The sequence below is a fragment of the Dipodomys spectabilis genome, unplaced genomic scaffold, assembly GCF_019054845.1.
Source record: "Dipodomys spectabilis isolate Male_0828 unplaced genomic scaffold, ASM1905484v1 ptg000511l, whole genome shotgun sequence".
NCBI classification, from domain to species: domain Eukaryota; kingdom Metazoa; phylum Chordata; class Mammalia; order Rodentia; family Heteromyidae; genus Dipodomys; species Dipodomys spectabilis.
Window position 1 is genome coordinate 1,250,429 of NW_024871188.1, and position 27,874 is coordinate 1,278,302.

The 27,874-nt window shown below is 58.3% G+C and overlaps 1 protein-coding gene across 1 annotated transcript; it reads left to right on the plus strand.

The window, feature by feature from the left end:
- The first annotated feature begins 10,455 nt into the window (after positions 1-10,455).
- Positions 10,456-26,474, plus strand: Gna11 (G protein subunit alpha 11). Its single transcript, XM_042669931.1, has 7 exons — positions 10,456-10,631; positions 20,430-20,614; positions 24,062-24,216; positions 24,514-24,642; positions 25,224-25,353; positions 25,452-25,605; positions 26,155-26,474. Exons 1-7 carry the CDS (start codon positions 10,496-10,498, stop codon positions 26,343-26,345), a joined length of 1,080 nt encoding a protein of 359 aa, XP_042525865.1. The 5' UTR covers positions 10,456-10,495; the 3' UTR covers positions 26,346-26,474.
- The last annotated feature ends 1,400 nt before the right edge of the window (positions 26,475-27,874 follow it).

Genomic DNA, 27,874 nt, shown 5'->3' on the forward strand with positions numbered 1-27,874 from the left:
TCTGTTCTTTTTATAAGGCAAGGTCTCAGTTGGCTGCCTTCAGCTCAACTGTCATGCTAACTACTCAGGAGGCTGAAATCTGAGGGTTGTAGTTTGAAGTCAGCCTGGGCAGGAAAGTCTGTGAGACTCTTGTCTCCAATTAGCTACCAAAAAGCCTACCGTGGCTCAAGTGGTAGAGTGCCATCCTTGAGTGAAAAAACTGAGAGAGAGCACCCAGGCTCTGAGTTTAAGCCCTAGGACTGGCACCCCCCAAAAAAAGAGAGAGAGAGAGAGAGAAGGGAAGGAAGGAAGGAAGAAAAAGAAAGAAAGAAAGAAAGGAAGGAAGGAAGGAAGGAAAGAAACTCATTTCTGGCTTTTTTTTTTTTTTTGCTAGTCTTGGGGATTGAACTCAGGGCCTGCGCGCTGTCCCTGAGCTTCTTTTGCTCAAGGCTAGCACTCTACCACTTGAGCCACAGCGCCCCCTCTGGCTTTTTCTGTGTATGTGGTACTGAGGAATCCCAGGGCTTCATGCATGCTAGGCAAGCCACCTTCCCAGCCTAGAAAAGGTCTTTTATGCAGCTTAGGCTGGCTTGGAATTTGAAACCTTTCTGCTTCAGCTTCCCTGTGCTGGAAATACAGGCATGCACTGCCACCACACTCAATTTGGAATTTCTGTTGTTATTGTTGTTGTTTTTTTACTTTTTCCGGCAGTACTGAAGCTGGAACTCTGGGTCTACCATGGAGCCCTGATTCTACTCTGTCCCTTACCATAGAAGGCCCCCTCCCCTCCCCTCTAAGCTCTGGGAGTTTTATTCTTTATGAATTTCCTGATAGCAGGTATGTTGTTATAGCAACAACAGCAACAACAAAAAGTAGACTGACACAGAGGCCAGTGACTCTGTATTTTGCACGAATAGTAGGGCTGCATTGTGTGTCCCCTGCATCCATAAGTTGAAAACCTCATCTCCCAAATGGATGGCATTTGGAGCTGAGGATGCTGGGAGGTATGTTAACATCCATCACTAAAGCGCAAGTGCCTGAAATAAGTCATTTTTCTTTCCTTCCTCCTGTATCTCTGTTTATCTCTTTATTTCTCGGTTCTAGGGATTCACCTAGGGCCTCAGACAGGCTAGGCAAGGACCACTGAGTCACACCCTGAGCCTCCCTCCCTTTGACTTATAAAGAGAAAAAGATGGAGCAGGTGCTTGGTACACACCTGTAATCCCAGTAAATCAGGAGGTGGAAGCAGGAAGATGGCCAGTTTCAGGTCAGCCTGGACCACTACATAATGATGATACATTCTCTCAAATAAAGGGAAAAAAAAAGATTTAATGTTAATTTGGTTCCAGGTTTGGAGCTTGGTTCCAGCTGTGGCTTTGGGCTGGTGAACGGGAAAAACTTGGAAAGGGGGGAAGACCGGAAGGGGTGGGATCAATAAAAACCATCTCAAGGGCCCACCCCCATGACCTAACTTCCTCTGGCTAGGCCACGCCTCTTTTAAGAGGCTCCATCGCTTCTCAACAGCGCCACCTAGGGACCGACCTCTTAATGCGCAGATTTTTGGGGACAATTCTCCAAAAGGTCAAATGGAACACAGCCATTAGGATGTGTGTATGGTGAGTTTGGGGGTGGGTGGGTGGGTAATTGTGTGGTCAGGGTGCCGTTAGAATTCATATGAGCAGGTGCCGGACGCTGGTGGCTCTCGCCTATAATCCTAGCTACTCAGGAGGCTGAGATCTGAGGATCACGGTTCAAAGCCAGCCCGGGCAGGAGAGACCCTGAGACTCTTATCTCCAATAATCCACCAGAAAACCGGAAGTGGCGCTGTGGCTCAAGTGGTAGAGCGCTCGCCTTGAGCTGAAGAGCTGAGGGACAGCGCCCAGGCCCAGAGTTCAAGCCCCACGACCGACAAAAAAAAAAAAAATTCATATGAGCAGGAAAGTGACATCACCTGGTGGTCCAGTCTTCAGAACTATGACATGATAAATTACAGGGATTTTTGTTTAAGTTTAGTTTTTTATTTAATTAAAAGTTTTTGTTGAGTTTTTATTTTTATTGTGCCAATCTTGGGGCTTAAACTTATAGTCTGGGCACTGCCCTGAGCTTCTTTGGCTCAAGGCTAGCACTATACCACTTGAGCCACAGCGCCACTTCTGGCTTTTTCTGCTTATGTGGTGCTGAAGAATCGAACGCAGGGCCTCATGCATGCTAGGCATGCATTCTACCACTGAGCCACCTTCCCAGCCCAATTAATTTTTTTTTAATGTTTAGGTTTTTTGCTTTTGGGGTTTTTTAATTGCTTTTCTTTTGCAGTTCTGGGATTTGAACGCAGATGCTATATTACTTGCACCTCTTTAGTCCTTTGATGCTTCAGTTATTTAGCAGATATAATCAGGTCAATCCCAATGCACTCTGCTCCCTGGGAGCTGGGCTTACAAGCATGTACCGCCTCACTAGGCAAATGTCAGTGATGTAAACCATTCTGGGATATGGTCTTTTGCAATGGTAGCCTGAAATAAAACCAATTAGTTTCTTGTTGTTGTTGTTGGTGGTGGTGGTCTTGGGACTTGAACTCAGGGCCTGAGCGCTGTCCCTGAGCTCTTTGTTCATCAAGGCTAGTGCTGTACCATTTGGTGGAAAAGATAGGAAAAGATAGAAGCTCCACTTCCATGTTCTTGGTGATTAACTGGAGATAATAGTCACAGACTATTCTGCCAGGGCTGGCTTTGAATCGCAGTCCTCAGATCTCAGCCTCCTGAGGAGCTAGGATGACAGGTGTGACTCACCAGTGCCTGGCCGGAAAATTCTTTTAATTTCTGCAGTACTGGGGTTTAAACTCAGGATCTTAGCCAGGTGCCAGTAGCTCACACCTGTCATCCTAGCTCCTCAGGAGGCTGAGATCTGAGGATCTCAGTTCAAAGTCAGCTCAGGCAGGAAAGTCTGTGAGACTCTTACCTCCAATAAAACCACCAGATCATTGGAGGTGGTGCTGTGGCTCAAGTGGTAGAGTGCTCACCTTGAGCTGAAGAGCTGTGGGTCAGTGCCCAGGCCCAGAGTTCAGGCCTCACAAAGGACAAAAAAACAGCAAAACAACAACAACAAAACACCTCAGGACCTTGTGTCTGCTAGGCAGGCGTGCTAATGCTTGAGCCAAGGCCCCAAAAGCTTTGTGCATTGGTTATCATCAAGGGGTGTGTGTGTGTGTGTGTGACTTTATACCTGGGCTGGCCCAGCCATCCTCCTACTTCTGCCTTTCCCCTATTGCTAGGGTGGCAGGTGTGTGCCACTGCACCCAGCCAAGTAGCTTCTCAAGTAGCTGGGATGACAGATAAACACTACCCTGCTCAGCCATTGATTCAATGGGGTCTCACAAACTTTGGCCTGGAATCCTAATTCTCTGCATCTTCAACTTCCTCCTAGCTAGAATGGCAATCTTGAGTCGGTTGTGGGACTTGAACTCAGGGCCTGGGTGCTGATCCTGAGCCTTTGAAGCTCAAGGCTAGTGCTTGTCTCCTTGAGCCCCAGCTCCACCTCCTTCCCTACCCCCCTTTTTTTTTTTTAGTGGAGATAAGCGTCTCACAGGTTTTCCTGCTAAAGCTGGCTTTGAACTGCCATTCTCAGATCCCAGTCTCCAGAGTAGCTGAGATTACAGGTGTGAGCCACGCACATGCCAGTGTGTTAGGCCCAAGCCATGGACAGGCACAGGGAGAAAATGGCAGCCATGTGCAGTTCCAGGTGTGTCCACACGGGGCAGTGCCTCCCCAGCATCCTCACGGTGCTGTGGGGCTGTGGATCTCAGGCCCTGAGCAGGAGAATCCACACACACATGCTTAGAAAACAAGGAGTCGTGTGTTTGCTTTGCTGCTTGTGCTTGCTAAGCTGTTGCTTTACCACTCAAGCTAAGCCTCCAGCCCTCCTATTTCTTATTTTGGAGATAGAAGCTGGTGGACATTGTTGTCCCAGCTGGCCTTAACCTGACTATAGAACAGGGTCCTGTCCCATCCCTGCCTCCCTCCTCCCTCTCTCCCCATGGCTCCCTGGGCTCCAGTCACAGAGATGTTCTTCCAACACGTATCTCTCTCTCTCTCTCTTTTTCTTTTTGTCAGTTGTGGGGCTTGAATTTGGGGCCTGGGCACTGCCCTTGAGCTCTTTTGCTCAAGCTACTTGAGCCACAGTGCCACACTCCCAGTTTTCTGGTGATTGGTTCCTTGGAGGTAAAAGTATCAGGACTTTTCTGCTCAGGCTGACTTCACATCACCACCCTCAAATCTCAGCCTCCTGAGTAGCTGGGATTACAGGGGTGAGTCACCAGATTGTTTCCTATTTCATTCTTTTTTTTTTTTTTTGTCGGTCATGGGGCTTGAACTCTGGGCCTGGGCGCTGTCCCTCAGCTCTTCAGCTCAAGGCGAGCGCTCTACCACTTGAGCTACAGCACCACTTCCGGTTTTCTGGTGGTTTATTGGAGATAGGAGTCTCACGGTCTCTCCTGCTGGGGCTGGCTTTGAACCACGATCCTCAGATCTCAGCCTCCTGAGTAGCTAGGATTACAGGCGTGAGCCACCAGTGCCTGACTTCCTATTTCATTCTTCTCACTCTCTAGCACCTAATATATTCTCATGATTTGCATTTGGTTTATTTTCTCTCTATTCCCACTTAGAATGTCAGCTCCATGGAGCAGGACCTTTTAAAGCCTGTCTGACACCTGGTAGGTCCTCAATAAGTGTTTGCTGAATAAAAATCTGGTTCTGAGCAATGTTTGGGCACCATCTGTATACTGGACTAGGTCAGAATACCCTGTAGACTGGGTGTCCATGGCTCACGCCTGTCATCTTAGCTACTCAGGAGGCTGAGATCTGAGGCTCACAGTTCAAAGCCAGCCCCAGCAGGAAAGTCCATGAGACTCCTTTCTCTAATGAACCACCAGAAAATCAGATGTGGAGCTATGGCTCAAGTAGTAGAGCTCTAGCCTTGAGCAAAAGAGCTCAAGGGACAGCACCCAGGCCCTGAGTTCAAGCCCCACAACTGACAACAACAAAAATCCCTACAGTGTACTTGGTCCCAGACCCTGGTGCCTACCCTCCTGGAAGGAAGGTAAATCTTTGCCCTCCCCTCCCCCGTCAACTTTGGGCTCCTTAGGCTCTGTGCCAAGACCTGGCTTGTCCCCACCTTGGACTGCCTCATGAAACCCCAGATCTTTCAAGTCCACAGGCCAAGGCCAGAGGCTGGGAGGAGGAAGGGCTGGGCCTGCACTTTGTCACTTGAGATGGAGGCTGGAGGTGTGGGGGAGGGGAGACAGAGTCCAAGCTCATCTCCCAGATGGGCCCCAGGCTGGGCCACCCCCATTTCCCTAGCCTCAGTTCCCCTTCTTTCCCATGGAAGCTTTCTTTAGTATGTGTGCTGGTCCTGAGCCTTGAACTCAGGGCCAGGGCACTGTCCCATAGCTCTACTTCCCCCTTTTTGCTGGTTATTTTTTTGGGGGGGGGGAGGGGGTCCGGTCATGAGGCCTGAACTCTAGGCCTGGGTGCTGTCCCTCAGCATTCCTTGCTGGTTATTTTTATTTTTATTTTTTGGCCTGTCGTGGGGCTTGAACTCTGGGCCTGGGCACTGTCCCTCAGCTCTTCAGCTGAAGGCCAGTGCTCTACTCCTTGAGCCACAGCGCCATTTCCAGTTTTCTGGTGGTTCATTGGAGATAAGAGTCTCACAGACTTTTCTGCCTTCTGGCTGGCTTTGAACCAGAAGCCTCAGATCTCAGCCTTTTGAATAGCTCGGATTACAGGCATGTACTACCTCACCTGGCTGGGATAGATTTCTTTCTTTTTTTTTTTGATCCGGTTGTGGGGCCTGAACTCTGGGCCTGGGCACTGTCCCTCAGCTCTTCAGCTCAAGGCTAGCGCTCTACCACTTGAGCCACAGCGCCACTTCCGGCTTTTTTCTTTTTGCTTATGTGGTGCTGAGGAATCGAACCCAGGGCCTCAGGTATGCAAGGCAAGTGCTCTACCACTGAGCCACCTTCCCAGCCCTGGGCTAGATTTCTATTGATGGCATTTCCCGTCACTTTTGTAGGCATGGGATCATGCATTCTCTCCTCTGTGTGACTTTTTTCACTCCACATGAAATTTATTCATGAACTAGGGCTGGGGTGCTCTTCAGGGGTGGTATTTTCCTGACAGGGGTGGTTCTAGGGTTCATCTTTAGCACCACAAAATAAAAAAGTAAGGCACCCGTGCTATCGCATGTAAATAGCATGTAAATATAGTTCCTTTATATCTAGTTTTATTTGCTTGCTAAAACAGCATCTGTAGGCAGCCCAGGCTGGCTTGGAACTTCGGATCCTTCTGTGTTAGCCTTCCACCTGCTGTGATTATAGGTATCAGCAACCATATTTGACTGTAAGATGAGTCTTCAGTGAGTTAAGACTGGGATTCAGTTGAATATGACACTCAAAGGATTCCTCACATTGACCCCAAGTCTGGACTGAGGACACTTTAGGCTGGAGACAAAAGCATGGGTGTCATCACGTGTAGGCAGGATTTCTGGGAAGAGTAGTAAGGGGTTCGGGGGTCAGTACCAGTGCTTGAACTCAGGGTCTCAGACTCAATTTGCTTATACCCCCAGCCCTACCATCTGAGCCACTCCTCCAGATCTGCTTTTTGCTGATTTTTTTTTGGGGGGGGCCGGTCGTGGGGTTTGAACTCTGGGCCTGGGTGCTGTCCCTGCGCTCTTCAGCTCAAGGCGAGTGCTCTACCACTTGAGCAGCACAGCACCACTTCCAGTTTTCTAGTGGTTTATTGGAAATAAGAGTCTCACGGACTTTCCTGCCCAGGCTGGCTTTGAACTGTGATCCTCAGATCTCAGCCTCCTGAGTAGCTAGGATTACAGGTGTGAGCCATCGACACCCGGCTTTTGCTGATTATTTTAGAGGTGGAGTCTTGAGGATTTTTTTGCTGGAGCTGGCCTTGAACCTCAGTCCTTCAGGTCTTGGTCCCCTGAATAGCTGAGAGAGAACAGGTGCCAGCTACTGGTGCCTGGCAGGCAGACAGCTCTATGTTTCTCTCCCACCCCTGGGGACCAATGGGGTATGGGCAGAGGAGGGAAGAGGCTTGAGGATTGGGAGAAGACATTTTTAGGGGGGACAAAGATGCCCCAGATCATCAAGTGGTGGTGGTGATGGGGATGTTTTGAGGCCAGTCAGTCGCTGGATGACAGGAGTGAGCCATGGGTGTACAGCTGTCTTTGGTACTTATTGAGCAACTACTATATACTAGGCTATCTAGCTACAGAGTGAAGGCAAGAGGTCCTTGTGCCCCAAATTAAAGAATTGGCACTTGTATCAGTGGCAGAGTAGTAAGGAACTTTTTTTTTTTTTTTGGATAGGTTGTGGGGCTTGAACTCTGGGCCTGAGCACTGTCCCTCAGCTCTTCAGCTCAAGGCAAGCATTCTACCCCTTGAGCCACAGTGCCACTTCTGGTTTTCTGGTGGTTCATTGGAGATCAGAGTCTAATAGACTTTCCTGCCCAGGCTGGCTTTGAACCGTGATCCTCAGATCTCAGCCTCCTGAGTAGCTAGGATGACAGGTGTGAGCCACCGGCGCCTGGCTAACACTTTTGTTCCATTGGATTCCCTTGTCATGCATTCCATCTGCAAAACAAGTCTGGGTTTCTTTGTGGGGGACCCAGGGAACCCCTAACTTGGCTGTGCCCCACTGAGGTGTGTGATTCAGGAAGACAGTGGACCTGGTCCCCACTGGACTAATGGAGACTTTGGCCCTCCCCTTGCCCCTTATCTCAAGGCCAAGAGCCATGTCCAGGGGCGTCTGGGAAGAGGGTGATGGGGAGGGGTGCAGTGGGAGGGGGGCAGAGTCAGCAATCTGGGCATGGCTGGGTGGGGTAGGGCAGGGTTCAGGCTCCACAAAGAATAATGCACCTTGGTTTCCTCCGCCAGGAATATTTCAGATTGCTCTGTGATCCCCATTGAAAGCACATTGACCCTCCAATGCCCTCCAATTAGGGCTAAGTGTTTCAGGGGCCTGGATGGAGTGCCGTAGTGGGCACTTGCCTGGCGTGAGTAAGGCCTGGCTTCCAAACCCAGACGTGACTGCATCCCAATAAATCCAATTTATGGCACTGAAATGTGGGTGTCACAAAACAGTATTTAATTTAAAAACTTTTTTTTGTCAGTCATGGGATTTGAACTCTGGGCCTGGGCGCTGTCCCTCAGCTCTGCAGCTCAAGGCTAGTGCTCTACCACTTGAGCCACAACACCACTTCCAGTTTTCTGGCGGTTTATTGGAGATAAGAGTTTCAGAAGCTGGGCGCTGGTGACTCACGCCTATAATCCTAGCTACTCAAGAGGCTGAGATCTGAGGATCACAGTTCAAAGCCAGCCCAGGCAGGAAAGTCCGTGAAATTCTTATCTCCAATCAACCACTAGAAAACCAGAAGTGACGTTGTGGCTCAAGTGGTAGAGCGCTAGCCTTGACCTGAAGAGCTGAGGGACAGTGCTCAGACCCAGAATTCAGGACCCTCAACTGATCAAAAAAAAAAAAAAAAGAGTTTCATGGATTTTCCTGCCCAGGCTGGCTGTGAACCTCGATCCTCAGATCTCAGTCTCCTGAGTAGATAGGATTACAGGCGTGAATCACCAGCGCCCAGTTTTAAAACCATTTTTTTGGGGGGTCAATTAGTCATGGGCTTGAACTCTGGGCCTGGGCACTGTCTCTCAGCTCTTCAGCTCAAAGCCAGTGCTCTACCACTTTGAGCCACAGCGTCACTTCCAGTTTTCTGGTAGTTCATTGGCGATTAATGGACTTTCTTTCCCCGGGCTGGCATTGAACCCCGATCCTCACATCTCAGCTTTCTGAATAGCTAGGATGACAGGCGTGAGCCACCAGTGTCTGGTGGTAAAGCATTCTCTTGACTGTACAAAAGCCTGGCAAGAATAGGTTAGAGTTGATCAGTGATACAGTTTGCTGGTCCCTGTTGTAAAATCAGGCAGCCTCATTCCTGCTGTCTGATTTGAGGCCACTGTCAATTGTGTGTGTGGGGGGGTGTCGGGTGGGGGGGGGTGGGAGTGGTGGTGGGGGGTGGGGGTGGGGGGGGAGACTGAGTCAGCATTTAATGACCCAGAAGAACACACAGATGCGCATACCAGACGGGGCAGTAATGTTACATAGGGACTGCTATAGACCAGGCGGTGACGTGTGAACGTCATTGGAATGCCTGCTGTCCACCAGCCACACACCCAGCATCAACGCAGCGCCTGCTGTATACCAACACACACATTCATGCCTGAGTTTGGAGTGTGGAGTCAGGAAGGCTCTCCCCAGGAAGGGAGGTTTGAGTTGGGAGGAGCAGAGTCCAGAGCTGTGTGTGTCCCCACGAATCCTGCTCACCTGCAGAATAAAGGAAATTATACCCATTTGGCAGGGTTGGTTTAAAGGGCGATGGTATACAGAAGGCTCTGTATACCGGCTCTGCCCAGTATACAGTAGGCAACCCCTACCTGGCCGCTTTGCCGTACACACTGCATTCAAACTGGCTTTATGCATGGTACACAGTAAGCGCCTTGCCAATGCCTGACTCCATGCCGGCTCCACGACCTGCAAGTAGACAGCAGGCTGTGCATCGATGCCTGGCTTGTGCCTGGCGTACACAACAGGTGCCCTGTGATGCCCGGTCGGGGTGGGATGTGGGAGTGGCTGCCTGCACGGCGGCCTGCGCTCGGGATGCGGTGGGCGCGCCGGTAGGAGCCCGATGTTATTCTCTGGCTCACAGCAGGCGCTGCGTTCATGCTCAGCCCCCGGGCAGTGTGCAGTAGGCTCTTCGTTCCTGCTCGTGCACACGCACGGCGGGCACACAGCCGGCACTCTCCAGGAAGGCGGCGGTGACTGGAGGCCAGGTGCGGCCCGCCGGGCCCGGCGCGCCGGAGCTCAGGGCCCCCGCCCCTCCCGAGTCCAGCGGAGCCCTGAGGCCGAGTCCTCCACATTCCCACAATCCCGGGCGGCCCCGCCCGGCTCCCGGCGGCGCGGCCCCTTCCCACGTCGGCGCGTCCACACGCGCGTGCCCCCCCCCCCCCCACTTCGTCCCGCCCCGCCCTCCGGCGCCGAGGCCACGCCCCCACGCCCGGTCCGCTAGTCCCACCCCCGCGGTGCGCGCGCCGGCCGCCGGCCACTTTCATTGGCCGCGCTGCCTGCCAGTCGTCGTGGGCGTCCAGCGCGCTAGGTTGTCCGGCGCTGTCGCTCGATCGCGGCGGCTGCGGTTTAGCGGCGGCGGCGGCGGTGACGGCGGCAGCGGCGGGCGGTGGCAGCGGCGACGGCGACGGCGGTGGCGGCGGGCGGCGAGGCGACGCGGGCGGCGGCAGGGTCCGCGTCGGCGCGGCCCGAGCGGAGGACCGGCGGCCGCGGCCGAGCGGCGGCCCGAGCCGAGGGCGGGGCCGGGCGCAGCCGAGGCGGCGGCTCCGGCGGGCCGGGCCGGGCCGGGGGCCGGCGGCGGCGGCCGCCGCGGCCGGGGCCGGGACGATGACTCTGGAGTCCATGATGGCGTGTTGCCTGAGCGACGAGGTGAAGGAGTCCAAGCGCATCAACGCCGAGATTGAGAAGCAGCTGCGGCGGGACAAGCGCGACGCGCGGCGCGAGCTGAAGCTGCTGCTGCTCGGTGAGTGGCCGCCGCCGCCGGCCCGGCCCGGGGCCCGCGCTCCGCCGGGAGAGCCGGTCCCTGCGGGGCCCGGGCCGGGCGGCCAGGCCGCGGCCCGCGCGCCTCCCCCCGCGGCCGTCGCCCCGTGGCTGCCGACTGGGGGTGGGGTGGGGACGGCTGTCCCCGATCTCTTCCCCCGGGCTGTGATCCGCGGGATCCCTCCCTTCGCGGGCCGCCAGGTGGATCCCAGCCGTGACCTACTCGGTCCGCCCCCTCTCCCCCCGCCCCCCGGGGTCCTCCTCGGTCCCCGGTGCCCCTGCAAAGCCATCCTCCGCCCTGCGTCCCTCTGCCGACCAACCGAGGCTGGGAGGACGCCCCTGGGGGTGTCCGAGGCGGCTCCCCCCCCAGCTGGGCGGGCTGGGGTTGGTTGGGCCTCCGGCCCTCCCGTGGAGGCTCCCGCTGCCCCAGGCACACCTGGTGCCCAAGTCCGGCCACCTAGGCCCAGATGGCGGAGTGTTGTCACCCCAAATAAGGGCCCAAATGAGAGCAGGGAGGAATGGCCCTTGGCAGGGGTTTACAAAACAGAAGCTGTGTCCCTGTCACCCAGCGTCTGCACAGACCTCCGGGAGTTGCAGAGCAGGGGCAGGTGGGGGCAGGGGCTGTCTTGGGTTGAGGGGCCGGCGGAAAGGCGGCTGGGGGCAGTGGGGTTCAGGACACAGGCACTGAGATAAGAGGGTCTGCTGACAGCATCCAGGGTAGGGCCGATGTCAGAGACACTTGGTGACTGAATGTGCTAGCAGAAGACCCAGGGGCAGAAGGCTTTGGGCTGAGTCTTGAGGTTCTGGGGCAGAGGACGTGGGTGCAGAGGGGCTGGGGCAGAAGCAGAAGGTGTTGGGTGAAGAGGGGTTTGGTATAGAGGCGCTGGGGGCAGAGGGGGCTGAGGCGGACATGGAGGCAGGCACTGGAACTGGCCTTGACGTGCCCACGGGCTGGTGGCGTGCTGCCACACACAGGTCAGTGTCCTAAGGCAGCATTTGTGGCTCCCAGACACTGGCCTTGGTGGCAAAGCTTTCCTGGTACTTTTTCCCCCAAGTGGGTGTGATTTCTCCCAAGGGCTTTGGGTGTCCCCCCAGGAGACAGTGGACAGATTGGAATGGTGGCTCCACAGTTGGTGGCTGGCATGGACTGGCTTCTGCCCAGAGGAGGAGACTGTCTGTGTGGAAATGCTGGTAATGCTGAGCACTGGTGGCACGTGCCTGTAATTCCCTCTACTCAGGAGGCTGAGATCTGAGCTTCGCAGGTCCAGCCAGCCCCAGCAGATAAATCTGAGAAACTCTTAATCTTCTGTTAACCAGCAAAAGTTGAAAGAGGTGCTGTGGCTGAAATAGAAGAGGGCCAGCCTTGAGTAATAAAGCCAAATAGAGTGTAAGGCCCTGAGTTCAAGTCCCAGTTCCCAGTAACCTGGATTGTGCAGATGCCTAGAGCTGTTTGGAGTGATCTTTGGGCCTCCTGTCCTGCGCCTGGGCTTGAGGTTGACTTGACTCAAGCTTTGCAGTGGGGCTGGGCAGGTCCCCAGCCTAGCGGCTTGGAGTGTCTGTAGTCCCTCCCATCCTGCCCTGCTTCAGGAGAGTGGTGTCGGTGCATGGCGGGTGGGTAGGAGAGGGAGGACAGGTGGAAATGCTGAGGTGGAGGCCCTGAGGCCCCAGGTGTGCTGGGTGCTGGGAGGGCTTCACAGAGGGGCTGGCGTTGGCCGGGCCCCTTGGACAACCCCACATGGGACCCTCTGTCCCATGTTGAGGGCTTTGTCAGGGCCTTGATGTGGGGGGAGGATGCGGGGGGGGGCCTGGGGCTCATCACTGAGTCCCTGCTCTGTACCATCCCCACCTGTGGGAATCGTGCCATGTTAGCTGCCAGCTAGAGAAAGCACTGTCCTGTGTGGCAAGCTAATCGAGGGGGGGGGGCTGAGGGCTCCCTGGGGGCCACAGCCACTGCTCCCACAAATGTGTAGCCAGTGGCGCTCTGGTATTTTGAGGACAGGCCCTGTGGTCTCTTTGGTCAGGGTGGGGTTTGCCTTTCCTCTGGAACAAGCCCACTCTTCCCCCTTCGCGTGGGAGCGCCCCTCTGCTGCCACTGCTCCCATTTGGGTGGCAGAGTGGGCATGGGGGGCAGGGCCTCACCTGGGCTCCCAGGGACCACTTTCACACCTGGGTCTGCCACCAGCTAGGACAGGGCCTCGTCCTCTGTACTGCCTGGGCTGCGGGGGGGGGGGGGGGGGGGGGGGAGGGATGAGGGGGGAGGGGTCGTTCTCTCTGGGGGTGTGTCCTGGGCTCTGCAGTGACGCCCCATAGACAGTGGTCCTTGTAGGGTCTCTGCCCTGCTCCCATGCCATGCGGGGAGCCCCACTCCTCACAGAGGCGGCCTAGTGTTGGCAGGCGCAGCGCGGCGCCCTGTGGGGCTGTTGCAGGGTCTTCGGGGTTGGTCTCTCGTTGGTCCCAGGCTGGTCTCCTTGGTGCCTGTCGGTGGCAGCCGTCAGCAGCCATGGGCTGGGAGGGACATGGACTGTGTGGCTAGTGGATGTGTCCTTCCAGCCTCCCCTCCCGCCACTGCCGACGCTGGGGTCCCGCAGGCGCCGGGGCGGGGGTGGGGTGGGGGGAGAGGCTTCCTGTCACTCGATAGCCTGGCCACCTAGGAGACTGTTGCGATCCGTGCCCAGGTTTCTGGCTAGAGAAAGGCGAGGCCTTGCTGGGAATGCCTGTTCCCGAGGCCTGGCGTGCACGCAGGGCTGAGCCGGCTGCTGGCGGCTTTCTAAATAAAGCAGGGTGGTCAGTCCGAGAGCTTCCTGTCCCCTGTGCTGCTGGCTGGGCAGCCCGAGCCGGATCTGCCCTGGGGGCGGCTGGAGGGCTGGGTGTGCCTCCCGTGCCCTACCGGGAAGGAGGCCGGCAGTGGCCACCTCCTGCCTGCCAGGGTCTCCGCGGTCCCGGCCCCCCCTTCCCCCCCCTCCGTCTCCACAGAGGGAGACCCCATAGGGATCTCTGAGCTGTGCCCCATGTATGCTAAATCTCTAAACCCCCGTCAGGGCGTGGTCCTGGAGGCCGCCCAGGGACCTGTGAGCTCCAAGCCGGAGCTTTTAACATCCGTTGTGCCCTCAGTTTCCCTGCCTGTCCCTGAGGGACCCAGCCCCTGTAGGCACCCCTGGGAAAAGTCAGCTTGCATGGTGAAGGGCTCGGGGCGCAGGCAGCACCTGAGCTGTGTGCCCACAGGTCAACCAGGGCGCCCCTGTGGCCATTCCCGTGGCCCACCGGCTGCGCCGTGCCCCAGCTGGCTGCCGACGGAGGAAGTGCCGCCTCCCGCCAGCGGCCGTCACATGCGGAGTTGAGAGGTGGGGCAGGCTCCACAGGGGAAGCCCGGCCGGCCCTGGGATGCGGCGGTGGCCTGGGATGCGGCAGCCGGCACCGCGGGCAGGTGGCCCCAGGGGAGACAGCAGGGTGGCAGTTGGCCCCCTCCGAGTCCCCAGCGGGGTGCTCATGTTCCTGTGAATGGGGACAGTGAGGCGCCAGGGTGTCCTAGAGCAGGGCGCTGTGAGGGTGGGCGCTGACTGAGCTCTGAGCAGTGACTGGTGGGTCCTTCCTCCCAGCTCCCCCCCTTGACCCCTGCCCTCCTGGCAGCCACCACTCCTGTCCTGGGGTGACTAGAGCCGTTGAACCTGTCACCTAGGCGTGGCTAGTCCCCTGCCCAGACCCCACCCTGGCCTCCTCACAACCCCCAATGCCCAGCCTCCCCCGCCAGGGTGGGGCCCGCACTGCCACAGCCAGCTGTGTGCTTGCACGTGCCTCAGTTTCCCCAGGCCCAGGCGCGGTTGAGAGCTCAGGGAGCACCCTGGCAATGCTGTTGTTGGGGGTTACTCACTGTGGCCTTCCTGCACCCCAGTGCTGCGAAGGGTATTCCACAGAGCACTTGCCTAGGGCTTCTCTCCTTGGCACCGTGGTTGCTGCCTCCCCCCTCCTCCAATTCCATGTGAAGAGTCTGCTGGTGACAGCCACACAGGTCCCCGCCGCTGCTGCTGACAGCGCGGTCACATGGGGCACGCAGCTGTGTGAGCCCCGCATGCCGTGACTGCTCACAGGCAGGCGGGGTCCCGGGCGGTCCCCCTGTGTCCTGCAGCCTGCAAGCTCCTGTGTCCCCGTCTGACGGATGCCCGGCCTGCAGCGGGCACGGCAGAGGGAGAGCCTGTGTCCCCACTGCAGGCTTGCACAGCACTGGGGCGCAAGTGCCCCCCCAATGGTACCAGACTGCCAAGCAGAGAGACTTGTGTCGCTGCTGAGCCTGGCATCCTGCGTGCAGCGGGGCTCTGCCCAAGCACTTCCTGCCGTCACTGCCGGGCCAGGGTGGCAGGACGGGAGCGCGTGGTCTGGAGATGAGACACAGGTCCCCATCCGTGACCACCAGCCCTCTTGGGGTCCCCACGCGGTGGCCTGGCTGGCCTGGCGAGGGCGCGGGTCCCGCGCGGGGAGGAGCTGGCAGCAGGACCAGCTGTCCTGTGCGCCATGCCCCCTGGCCATGGAGGGAGGGCGGGCTGACCAGGTGGGACTGGGTGGAGGCCCAGTGGGGAGCGGCCGTCTTCCTGCTCTGCTTCCCCTGTCTCTGGCGAGCCTCCGTGGGGACATCTGGGCAGGCAGGGCTCTGTCCTCATCCTCAGGTGTCTGTGGCTTAGATGGGGTGTGGCCTCATGCTGGAGACGTGGTCCTCAGCTTGGCACTGTGGGGAAGGCTGGAACCTTTAAGCCAGGAGGCCTGATGGGAGGTCGTGGGTCATCAGGGGCATGTCCTTTCTCCCGGTGCTGTTTGACCTCAGCGCCTCATTTCTTGCTAGGCAGTGGCTCTGACAGTGAACCATGCCTCCAGGCCTTCTTGCTCAGTTTTTCAGCCTAGGGTCTTGCACTTTATTTACACCCTGTTTGGCGTGGGCCTTGTCTTCCGTCTACACTATCTATGCCCAGCTTTTTATTGGTAGAGATGGGGTCTCCTGGACTTTTTGCCCAGGCTGGTGTAGAACCAAAGTTTTCCTGATCTCTGCCTCCTGAGTAGTTGAGATTGTAGGCATGAAGTACCCTGCCCAGCTTCCAGCGTCTTTTGTGTCCCAGCCTTGAGGAGACAGGTTTGCATCCTCCGTGCTCTTGCTGTGGTGAGCTGTCCCCACCAGAGAGGCCTGTGAGACTGGACTCTCCACAGCCCATCTCCTCTAGATTGGTGGTTTCAGGAGCTCATTCAGCAGCAGGCGGGGGTGCCAAGCCCACCTGGCCCTGGCTGGGTGGTGCTCCCACCAGGCTTGCCTGGCTTGGGGGCTTCGTAGAGGGAGAAGGCTAGGGTGGGGTCCGGAAGGGTGAGGGGTGGGTGTCACTGGGGTGAGTCTGGTGGGCTGGCCATGCCTCCTGGGGTTGGTCTGCCCAGCCCCACTGGAATCTGACCTGTGGCCATCAGCATCCCTACCTTGAGATACCTGGGAAGGGTGGCAGCCCAACACCGGCTCCTGGCAGACTCTGTCACCACCATGGAGATAAGATTGTGCCTTGAGTCCAGAGGCCATCTGTTACCCACTTGTGATGATCACGTCTGTTGCCTACAGGCCACAAGGTGCTCCTGAGGGCAGAAGCCGGCGCCACCTGGCTTCTCGCTTCCCAGGAGGGAGTGAAGGGACAAGGAAATTGACGGCCTAGCACACTCTCCTGTGTTCAGGCCAGCACTTAGTACTCTGTGATCTCAAGAGGGCTGCTTTCCCTCTCTGTCTGTTTCCCCAACTCTCAAACAGAACTCTCAGGGGTAGCACCTCTCAGGGTTCTGGAGATGAAGTGGAGTTGGGGCGGAAACACCGCGAGCTGGACTGTGGCTGTGCCCATTTGACCCGTGTCTTCAGCCACAGGAGGGTCTCCCATGGGGCCCATGGCATCAGGGTGCCTCGCCTGACCCTGACCAGACATGGCACACCTGTCCTGACAGCCACAGCATCACAGCCACAACCACTGGTGGTCAGGCTGTGACCTTGCAGCTAGGACATGGCTGCCGACCCCCACTTGTGACACAACATCCATGTTCTACTCCCAGATATGGCCCCTGTGTGGGCCAGCATTGTGTCCACTCATCTAAACGTCCATTCGTACATACGTACATACATACATACATACATCTACCTACCTGCCCGTCCACCTGTCCATCCATCCATTAATCCATCCATCCATCCATACACACATACATTTTATCTACATACCCATCCACCCACCTGTTCATCCACCTGCCTACCTATCCATCCATCCATCCATCCATCCATCCATCCATCCATCCATCCATCCATCCATCCACCCACCCATCCATCCGTCTATCAATCTATCCACCCATTCATTCATCTATCCACCTACCCATCTACCTGCCTATCCATCCATCCATCCATCCACCCATCCATCCGTCTATCAATCTATCCACCCATTCATTCATCTATCCACCCACCCATCTACCTGCCTATCCATCCATCCATCCATCCATCTATCCACCCATTCATTCATCTGTCCACCCACCCATCTACCTGCCTATCTATCCATCCATCCATCCATCCATCCATCCATCCATCCATCCATCCATCCGTCTATCAATCTATCCACCCACCCATCTACCTGCCTATCCATCCATTCATACATCCATGCATCTATCCACAATCTATCCACCTGTCCACCCACCCATCTGTTCATCCACCTACCCATCCATCCATTCATCTGTCCATCAGTCTGTCCACCCATTCATTCATCTTTCCACCCACCCATCCACCTGCCCACCCATCCATCCATCCATCTACCCACCCATCTATCCATACATCCACCCATCCACCCATTTGTTCATCCATCTACCCATCTAACCACTTATTCATCTATCTATTCATCTGCCCATCCAGTCATTTATCCATCCATATATGTATATACATCTATCCACCCACCCATCCATCTGTTCATCCACCTACCCATTCATCCATCCATCCATCCATCCATTCATCTCATCTATCCATCCACCCACCCACCACCCATCTATCCTCCCTCCCACATACCGGCTGGGTGTGGCTTTGTCAGGCAGCCTGGCTCCTCATTTCTTCCTTTGTATATTAGTGGCAGCATAGGCTCTGGCCGCTCTTGGTGGTCGTAGTGACTGAGTGTGCCAACTGACCTGTAGGCTGTATCTGGTTCTGCTCTGGACCTCATGCCCTGCAGGTGGGGTGGCTGGCATGGTGGTGGACCCGGGGAGAAGGAAGCAGCTGTTCTGGGTTGTCGTGCTGGCTGGTTCCAGAGATGTTTGCAGCCCTGTCCATGCAAGGGCTGGGGTCTGAGTGGACCCCTCCATCCCGGGAGCATCCTGGGGGTGGGGAGCAGTGTGGCTGTGGGAGGGCGAAGGTTTACTCAGCGCTGGGGAGTGTAGAGGGCTGTGGGCTGCCGTGTCTGCCCACCGTGCCCCACACTCCCAGGCGGGGGCCACGGGGCACGGGAAGAGGAGTCTCAGCCTGGGAGAGCGGTGGTGGCCACAGGCATCCTCCGTGTTCCCGCATCCCCGGCCCTGCCTCCCGCCCTCCTCCTCTGCTGAGAACCAGGGGAGGAGGCATCCGCACTGACAGCAGCCCCTGGCCTCCTGCGCCCCACGGTGTCTGCAGCCCCTCACGCCCCTCCATCCCCACCTCACCCCTGCACGGCCTGGCGCAGGGGCTGGGGCTTTCCTTGCACTCCGTCTGGGGCTTGTCGTGCTTGTCACCAGCGGCCCTTCCCCTGTGGGAGTGCCACCAGGCTGGCTCTACTTTTACTTCTTGAAGCCGTGGGGCCTGACGCTGAGGGCCGCGGTAGTGCTTGTGACCGTGGGTGTCGTGTCCTCCATGGCAGGTGCTGACTTGGCCAGGACTGGGGTGCTGGGTGATAGGTCGCAGTAGTCCCCACCGTGTCGCAGGGAGCCTGAGAGGCAGTCTTGCCGGTGCCACCTGAGCTGTGCCCTGGGTCCTGGCCCTAGCTGTCTGGTGGTGGATGAGCGCCTGGCTGGGTGGCCAGTGGCCGTGGCTCCTCTCCTGGCCTTGGTGGTCAGGCGCCCTGCTCAGTCAGAGCTGCTCCCCTGGAAGGCCACTCATCTGTGGAGGGGTGACCACCTCTGCTGGCACCCTGTGTGGCACCCTGGTCCCAGGGGAATGGGGTAGTGGGCCACGCTGTCCCCAGGAGCACTCCCCTGGCTTCCGGTAGGGGCTGCTGGTGGCTGTCACGGCGGCTGTCAGCATGGACAGGTGAGCTGGGGGTGGGGCACTGGGCCAGCTCTGGCCAAGGAGCTCACGGGGCGGCAGTTGTGGGGCTTGGCACAGGTTGCCCCTCTCTCCTCGGGCACCGAAGAGCCCCTTTCCACCTGGGCGTGGGCCTGGTGGGCACCGTACATTTGCTGCTTTGAGTTCTGTCAACTTCAGAAGGGACAAAGCCTGTGAAGAGGTCCCAGAGGAGCAGACACAGCGTCCCTAGACTGTCCCGTGCTGTTGGGCACCCCCGGTTTCCCTGCCTGTCAGCCGGCACTGTTGGCCCCCTGAAGGCTTGGGGTCCCCGATTCTGCCTTTCAGCTGGGACACTGCCAGCTCTGCCCATGTGTGCCGGTGTGTGTGCACCTGTCTGTAAGTGGGTGTGTTTACACGTGCACTTGTCGGGGTGCTTGCCCTTGCCCCACAGTTCCCCAGGCCCCTCAGGCTGGCTGCTGTTAGCTCGTTAGGGAAAAGCGTGCATGGCAGCCACATGCACCTTGCATTCGCTCCCCGTGCCCGGCCGAGCACCCCGCCTTTCCGCTTTGTGCTTGCAGCTCTTGTGGCCAGGGGACCTTGGGCTTCGCCTGGCCTCCCCCTCCCAACAAGGCCGGCCCTGGGCTGGGCGCTGGCGCAGTGCCCTCTCCCGCCTGCTCTTCACCACCGCATCCACATGGCGGGGTGCCTTTTTGTAAGAGTTTGTTTCCTCTGTCCCCAGAGACCCCGGGTGGTGTCTGGGAGGGTGGCTGCGGGGGGTGGGGCGCCCTGGCCTGCTCATGGAGGGGACGCCTCGGCAGGTTATTCCATCTACCCCTTTTTCCAGCCCAAGCAGAGATGTGTGGGTGCTCCCCCCCAGCCAGCGTGGGGGCAGGCGGCAGGGGGCAAGCTGTGGGGCGCTGTTGTGAGGCCCCATGTGGCAGCTGCCATGGGGTTCATCCTGAGGCTGGGTTCGGTGGTCCAGTCCTGGTTGTCCAGCAGGGGGACCCTTTGCCCAGGCAGGGCAGCAGGAGGCTCCGTGTTCATCCTTGGCAGGTAGCCACCTCCCCCTAGTGGCTGCAGGGTTGGGCCTCATGCCCACAGAGGGGCGCAGCCAGGGTGTGGACAGCCAGCGCCGGCGGGCGGCTGAGCCTGCAGGTGACAGCGGTGCAGAGGCCCCGCCCCGCGCAGCGGGTGTCAGGGCTGTGTCAAGGAAGATGCCCGCGACGCCACTGCCTGGTGCCGTGTGAGCCTCCCGCGCTGCCCATTACACTGCACGGCCTTTTGACACAGAAATCAAACTCTGGGCCCCAGCAGCGGTGGAGGCCACAGAGGCGGCACCCGGGGTGTGGCGTGGGTGAAAATGCATTGTGGTTTTCCCCAGTGGTCCGGAAGGGACAGTAAACCAGCTTGCTAGGTCGCCCGATGTGGCGAGCAGGCACACCGCACCTGCCCACACAGCCCTGGGGCAGGCTGGCGGGTCATGGCGGCCGTGACACCAGTCCTGGGCCCTGTGGCTGACCCTTCCCCTCTCCTTCCGCCCCCCAACCACAGGCACAGGCGAGAGTGGGAAGAGCACGTTCATCAAGCAGATGCGCATCATCCACGGGGCGGGCTACTCCGAGGAGGACAAGCGGGGCTTCACCAAGCTGGTCTACCAGAACATCTTCACCGCCATGCAGGCCATGATCCGTGCCATGGAGACGCTGAAGATCCTCTACAAGTATGAGCAGAACAAGGTGTGTCTTGCTGGAGAGGACTGGGCGGGGCGAGGGTGAGACTGGGTGGGGGGCGGGGCTGGGGCGGGGACTGGCCAGCACTGGGCCCCTGTGTAGGCCTAAGTGTAGTCCTATGGCATGGAGGACAGGCATGGACTAGAGTCTGGGAAGGCCAGATTGCCCTGGTGGTCTGGACACTGCCCAGCTGAGCCCTACAACTTCTGTTCCAAATAGCTTTTAGCACCCTCCTTCGGGATGGCCGCCGAGGCCAAACGAGGATGCCTGCCTGCGCCTCTCAGGAGCGGGCAGCGAGCCCACTGAGTCCCCAGATTTTCACAGGTCATCCGTTAAAGACCACCCCGATGGTCTTTATTTGCAGAATTATTCAGCCATCACTGTGAACATATTTCCAGAGCACTCTATCACCCTCAGAGGATGCCTGCCCATTCCCTGCCTCTGGCCCCCAGAAGTCCACCTCCTCACTGTGTAGATCCGCCTGTTCTGGACATTTCCTTTCTGCAGAGCCACACATTGCGGGGCCTCTTGTGTCTGCTGCCCTGAGTGTGGTGGCAGCCACAAGCACGTGCCAGCCCCGTCCTGTTCCTGGCTGTGTGGTGCTCCAGCAGGGGGAGCACTGTCAGGCCCCCTGCGGCCTCCACTGCTCCACCGTGTGGCTTCTGTGTCTGTCTGTTCAGTTCTTGGGTGGAGTTGCCGGGTCCTCTGGCTGCCTCACCGCCTCACAGCTGCCCTGTTCTGTGAGCGCTGCTGGCCTCAGCCGGCCTCAGGCCCTGCTGTACCCCGCAGCCCTGGAGGTGTTGACTTGCTTCTGAGTAGCCTGTGATTCACCCAGAACTTTGCAGACCTGTCTCAGTGTGCCGGGCCTTGTTTACTGTGGTGCTGAGATGGTCTCCTTAGCCAGACAAACACACGACACTGAGCTGCAGCCTGCTCCTTGCCAGACAAATACACAACACTGAGCTGCAGCCTGCCCCTTGCCAGACAAACACACAACACTGAGCTGCAGCCTGCCCCTTGTCTTTTTGGGACAGTGTCTCACTCTGTAGCCCAACCTGGCCCAGAACTTGAGATCCTGCTGCCTCTGCTTCCTGAGTGCTGAGATTATAGGAATGTGCCACCATGCTTGACCCAAATGTAGTTTATTTTCTTTCTTTCTTTTTTTTTTCCTCAGTCATGGGGCTTGAACGCTAGGCCTTGGCACTGTCCCTGAGCTCTTCAGTTCAAGGCGAGCGCTCTACCGCTAGAGCCACAGTTTCACTTCCAGTTTTCTGATGATTAATTGGTGATAAGAGTCTCATGGAGTGGCGCTGTGGCTCAAGCGTTAGAGCGCTCTCCTTGAGCTGAAGAGCACAGGCACAGCGCCCAGGCCCAGAGTTCAAGCCCCACGACCAACCAAAAAAAAAAAAGTCTCATGGACTTTGCTGCCCAGGTGCTTTGAAACTCAATCCTCAGATCTCAGCCTTCTGAGTAGCTAGGATTACAGGCATGAGCCACCAGTGCCTGGTGTGGTTTATTTTCTGCTGGCACTAGGGCTTGAACTCAAAGACTTGTGTTCTTGCTTGGCTTTTCCTTTCTTCCTTTTTTTTTTGGGTTGGTCATGGGGCTTGAATTCAGGGCCTAGGCACTGTCCCTGAGCATTTTTGCTCAAGGCTAACACTCTTACTACTTTCAACCACAATTCTACTTCTGGTTTTCTGGTAGTTAATTGGAGATAAGAGTCTCAGTTTCCTGCCTGGGCTGGCTTTGAATGACAATTCTCAGATCTCAGCTTACTGTATAGCTAGGATTACAGGCATGAACCACGATGTCTGGCTCTTCTTTTTTTTTTTCTTCTTTTTTGGGGTAATAGGGGGTCGGTCATGGGGCTTGAACTCAGGGTCTAATCACTGTTCCTGAGCTTTTATGCTCAAGGCTAGCTAGTATTCTACCACTTTGAGCCACAGCACCACTTCTAGCTTTCTAGTGGTTAACTGGAGATAAGAGTCTTAGGGACTTTGCTGCCCAGGCTGGCTTTGAACCATGATCTTTAGATCTCAGCCTCCTGAGTAGCTAGGATTACAGGCATGAGCTATCAGTGTTCAGTTGGCTTTTCTTTTTCTTTTTCTTTTTTTAATTTTAATTTTTGGTGGTACTAGGTATGACTTCCAGGCCTTAAAATTGCTAGCCTGGTACCCAGTCCTTTTTACTCTGATCATTTTCTTCTGTGTTTTGTTTTTTGAATGGAGACAATACAAGCTTATGTATTAGAACATCAGAAAATTCTCTGATAAAGGAACCCACTTTGCAAACTATTTCTTTTTTGTTGTTTTTTTGTTTTTTTGGGTCCGGTCGTGGGGCCTGAACTCTGGGCCTGGGTGCTGGCCCTCAGCTCTTCAGCTCAAGGCTAGTGCTCTACCACTTGAGCCACAGCACCACTTCCAGCTTTTTTCCTTTTGCTTATGTGGTGCTGAGGAATCAAACCCAGGGCCTCATGCATGCAAGGCAAGCGCTCTCCCACTGAGCCACCTTCCCAGCCCTTTGCAAACTATTTCACACAGTCCTTATAGTACATGTACATTAAAAATACTGTCCTTAGCCAGGTGCTGGTGGCTCACGCCTGTAATCCTAGCTACCCAGGAGGCTGAGATCTGAGGATCGCGGTTCAAAGTCAGCCCGGGCAGGAAAGACCATTAGACTCCTATCTCCAATAAACCACCAGAAAACCGGAAGTGGCGCTGTAGCTCAAGTGGTAGAGCGCTCGCCTTGAGCTGAAGAGCCAAGGGACAGCACTCAGGCCCAGAGTTCAAGCCCCACGACCGACAAAAAAAAAAAAATACTGTCCTTAGCCAGGCGCTGGTGGCTTACGACTGTAATCCTAATGACTGAGGAGGCTGAGATCTGAGGATCATGGTTCAAAGCCAGCCCAGGCAAGGAAAGTCCCTGAGACACTTATCTCCAATAAACCACTAGAAAACTGGAAGTGGCGCTGTGGCTCAAGTGGTAGAGTGCTATCCTTGAGCTGAAGAGCGCAGGGACAGCGCCCAGGCCTAGAGTTCAAGCCCCACGACCAACCAAAAAAAAAAAACCACTGTCCTTGAATAAGGTATAAGTGTAGCTTTATAACGTTTAGGAAAGTGAGTCTCCTGTTTTTGACTGGACCAGCCTGTACTGCAACCCCACGGATGTACCCCATAAGCCAAGAGGACGGGCGTGTGTCACCGTGCCTGTCAATTGAGAGCCTCCTGGTCTCTGCCTCTGCTGCTGGTGTGTGACAAGGCTGTGTCACCTTTGGAAACAAATTGGACAGAGCGCCGTACCCCAGAGTCCCTCGCTGCCACATGCTAGGACCCCACTTCCCCAAGAGCCGTGGTGCTCATGCCCATGGGGCAACGACCCGACCACGTGGCAGCCGTCAGATCTCCCAGCCGTGGCCAGGTGCCCTGTGAACTCAGCCTGTCCTCCTGCCCACAGGCCAACGCGCTCCTGATCCGGGAGGTGGACGTGGAGAAGGTAACCACGTTCGAGCAGCAGTATGTGAACGCCATCAAGACGCTGTGGAACGACCCCGGCATCCAGGAGTGCTACGACCGCCGGCGCGAGTTCCAGCTCTCTGACTCGGCTAAGTAGTGAGTGCCGGCGTGCCTGCCCCGGGCCCAGCCCTCCAGGGTTTCCTAGGAGTCCGAGAGCCAGAGGGCTGTGCCATGGAGTAGTTCCCATGGTGCACCGGGGCCCGCCCCGTGCTTCCCTTCAGCTGTCCCAGGAGCTTTCCTTGTTCCTGTCACTTCTGTCCCCAGTCCAGAATAATCCAGGCAGCTCCACCATCCAGTGCAGGCATCACAGTGCCAGGCCTTATCCCTGTCCTGTCCCCGTCCTGCTGTCCCGGGACAGCAGTCCCTGAGCAGCCCCTCCATGCTGTGTTGCAGTTACCTGACTGACGTGGACCGCATTGCCACCGTGGGCTACCTGCCCACCCAGCAGGATGTGCTGCGGGTCCGTGTGCCCACCACTGGCATCATCGAGTACCCCTTCGACCTGGAGAACATCATCTTCAGGTGCCATGCGGGGGGGGGGGGGGAAGGCCACTGGGGATGGGGAGGCCACAGCCAGGGAGGAGGACTGAGGGCCCAGGGGCCTGGGCTGAGGCCTGGCTCGGCCACTGGCAGTTGGGTACCTGGAGATAGACAGGTCTCTCGCACCCACACAGCACCCCAGCTTATTCAGAGCCACCAGAGGGCAAGGCCCAGTGCGTGAGTCCTGGGGCCACCAGGGCAGAGGTAGGGCTGTGTTCCCACTGTGCAGTGCCATTCTGTGTATGGGCTTGGTTGTGCCAGGGCCTAGAGGCGGTGGGCTGGAGTGGGGGGGATGGGGAGGCTTCCTCCCTATCCAGCCTCTGTCTAGGTTCTAAGCTGGGGTCCTGGAGTCTTGAGGAGACCCCAGACACCCCTGCTCTGAGGAGAGGACCCTCTCTAGGCCCCTGACACAGAGGCAGACAGTGGTCCCCACATGTCCAGGGTCCATATGTGGGGAGAGGGGAGATGAGGAGCCACGCTGCCCAGCTCACCCAGGGATGCCCCTGCAGACGTGGGGTTGGGGTCTGCCTCAGGGGTGGGGCTGAGCGCCCATTGGCTTACAGGATGGTGGATGTGGGTGGACAGCGATCAGAGAGGAGGAAGTGGATCCACTGCTTTGAAAACGTCACGTCCATCATGTTTCTCGTGGCGCTCAGCGAGTACGACCAGGTCCTGGTGGAGTCTGATAATGAGGTGTGTGGGGCTCCCCTGGGGTGGTGGGTGGGGATGCGCCGCAAGTCCCCACGGCAGGCAAATGGGCAGCCTGCTCACACACCACCTTCCTCCCTCAGAATCGCATGGAGGAGAGCAAGGCGCTCTTCCGCACCATCATCACCTACCCCTGGTTCCAGAACTCCTCCGTCATCCTCTTCCTCAACAAGAAGGACCTGCTGGAGGACAAGGTTCTGCACTCGCATCTCGTCGACTACTTCCCAGAGTTTGACGGTGAGGGGCGCTGAGGCCAGTCCTGGGGCGGGGGGTGCGCCTTGTGGCAGGAGTGAAGCAGGCAGGTACTGAGGGTGAGGGGCGTGGCCTGGCCCTGGGCAGGCAGCTGTTGCTGGCCTGGTCCTTCAGAGCTGCTGGGGAACCCTCTGCAGCTTCCTCTCCCTCCAGAGGCCCCCTGGGGTCAGAGTGCTGGAAAGCAGCAGAAAGTGGGGTTCACAGTAGTGATGTATGTGGCTGGGCTGAGTTCTTGTTCTCCCTGGGGTATGGAGTAGGGACAGCACCTGCCTCCCCCCAATACCGTGTGCCCCTTCCCAGCCCAGCCTGGGGTCTCCAGCTCTGCTGTGGAGGATCCAGGGTGCAATCCTGTGCCCTCCCCGAGGCCTTCCCCGTGCAGGACGCCCTCCTCCCTCCCTGCACCCCAGAGCCAGCAGGATGGTGGGTGGGGAGCAGTGCCTGCTGCACCTGGCAGGCAGGACTTGGCCCAGCCTGGAGGGGACTGGAGGCCCCTGGGGTGGCCCCCGACGTGAGCCCCTCCCCCGCCGTGCGCAGGGCCCCAGCGGGACGCGCAGGCCGCCCGCGAGTTCATCCTGAAGATGTTCGTGGACCTGAACCCCGACAGCGACAAGATCATCTACTCGCATTTCACGTGCGCCACGGACACGGAGAACATCCGCTTCGTGTTCGCGGCGGTGAAGGACACCATCCTGCAGCTCAACCTGAAGGAGTACAACCTGGTGTAGCCGCGCCGCGGCCCGGGCGCCCCGCCCGCCGCCAGCCCCCGCACCTTCTCCCCGCGGCCGGGCGGGGCCGCCCGCCGCCCTTGCCTTGTCGCCCGATCGTTTTCTACAGAAAGAAAAAGGAAATTCAACCGAAGCCAAGCCAGTGGAACGGAACGGAGGAGCCGCAGTGCGCATGCGCCCCGGGAGGCCGGCCTGGCCGGCCTGGCCCGCGCTGCGCCTGCGCCGTATCCACCCCGGGCGTCCCGAGGCCCGGCTGGGGGGGGGGCGCGGGCCACCGTCTCTTGTCTCCCCCTCCCCCGGTTTTCCCCCCTCCCGGCGGAGGAGCGCTGGGCCCGAGGCCGTCCCGGCCTCTTTTTAAGTTATTGCTGTCCGCGGCCCGCGCCGCGCCGCTCCCGGACTCCGCGAAGTGGGGTGCGCCCGCCCGCCCGCGCCCGCGCGCCCTGGGAAGTGCCTCACTGTTCTTTTTGTTGTTGTTATGTTTTTGTTTTTGAAAAAAACCACAAAACAAAAGGTTCACCGGCTCTGCGGCCGAGCCGCCCGCCGGCCCGGGAGGCCGCGCGCCCGGGAGGCCGCGCCGGGCTGGGGCGGGCGGGGCCGGCCGCGGGGTCTCGGGTTTGGAATCGGGGTGCAGCGGGGACTCTTTCAGAATATTCTCAGGTCTGTCCCCCAGACAGGAGGCCCCGGCTGGCGGCTGGGGGGGCGCGGCGGCGGCTTCGGCCTGCGGAGGGGGGGCGCGTCCGCCCCGCCCCTGCGCGGCCCCGCCCCGTGGCGCCCCGCCCACAGCGCCCGCGGAGGCCCCGCCCCCTGCGCGGCCCCGCCCGCAGCGCCCGCGGAGGCCCCGCCCACAGCGCCCGCCCGCGGCCCTGGGCGCGGGACCCCGGCGCCCGCCGCGTCTCCTGTGCCACGTCTGCCTTGGAGGTCAGTGCCATAGCGCCCCCGCCCCGCCGCGCTCCGCGGGCGGCCTGGCGTCCGGGGAATGGAAGGGAGCGGGACTCGGGCGCGGCGGCCGGGGCGCCCCAGCCGGCCCAGTTAGCCCCTCCCAGGGGCGGTGTGTGCCAACCGGCCCGGCCCGGGCGCTCGCCGTGCCAACGTCCCCTCCGTACACGCGCAGCCACCCCAGGAGCATGCGGCCGGGGCCCCACCCGACGCCCCGACGGAAGCCGACTTTTCATATCTTTCTCCCGAAATGAATCGTTTTAAATTGGAATAAATTTTGTTCCTAAACGCCGCTGTCTCTGTGTGGGCCGCGCCCGCCCCGGGGCCGCCCGGCCCGGCCCGGCCCAGCCCAGCCCGGGGGGCGGGGTGCCACAGACACAGGCTCTGCGTGAGCCCCAGCTGAAGCAGGGGCGGGCCTGGGCTCGGGAGCAGAGCGCCAGGCCCGGGGTTCGAACCCCAGTCCGGTTCGAACCCCGCCCATCAACTGCGGCAGGAAGCCGGCGGGATCTGCCACTAACGCTTGGACCCGGACCCGAGGGCCCCGGGCAGCACCGCAGCCGCGCTCTCCCACACTGCCGCTGCGCCCCTTCGCC

What these genes read in the sequence shown, in the direction of transcription:
- Gna11 (XM_042669931.1), top strand. Translation starts at nt 10,496, where the DNA reads ATGACTCTGGAGTCCATGATGGCGTGTTGCCTGAGCGACGAGGTGAAG. An exon ending in GCTGAAGCTGCTGCTGCTCG is followed by an intron (nt 10,632 to 20,429) that starts GTGAGTGGCCGC and finishes CCCCAACCACAG; the next exon opens with GCACAGGCGAGAGTGGGAAG. An exon ending in CTCTCTGACTCGGCTAAGTA is followed by an intron (nt 24,217 to 24,513) that starts GTGAGTGCCGGC and finishes GCTGTGTTGCAG; the next exon opens with TTACCTGACTGACGTGGACC.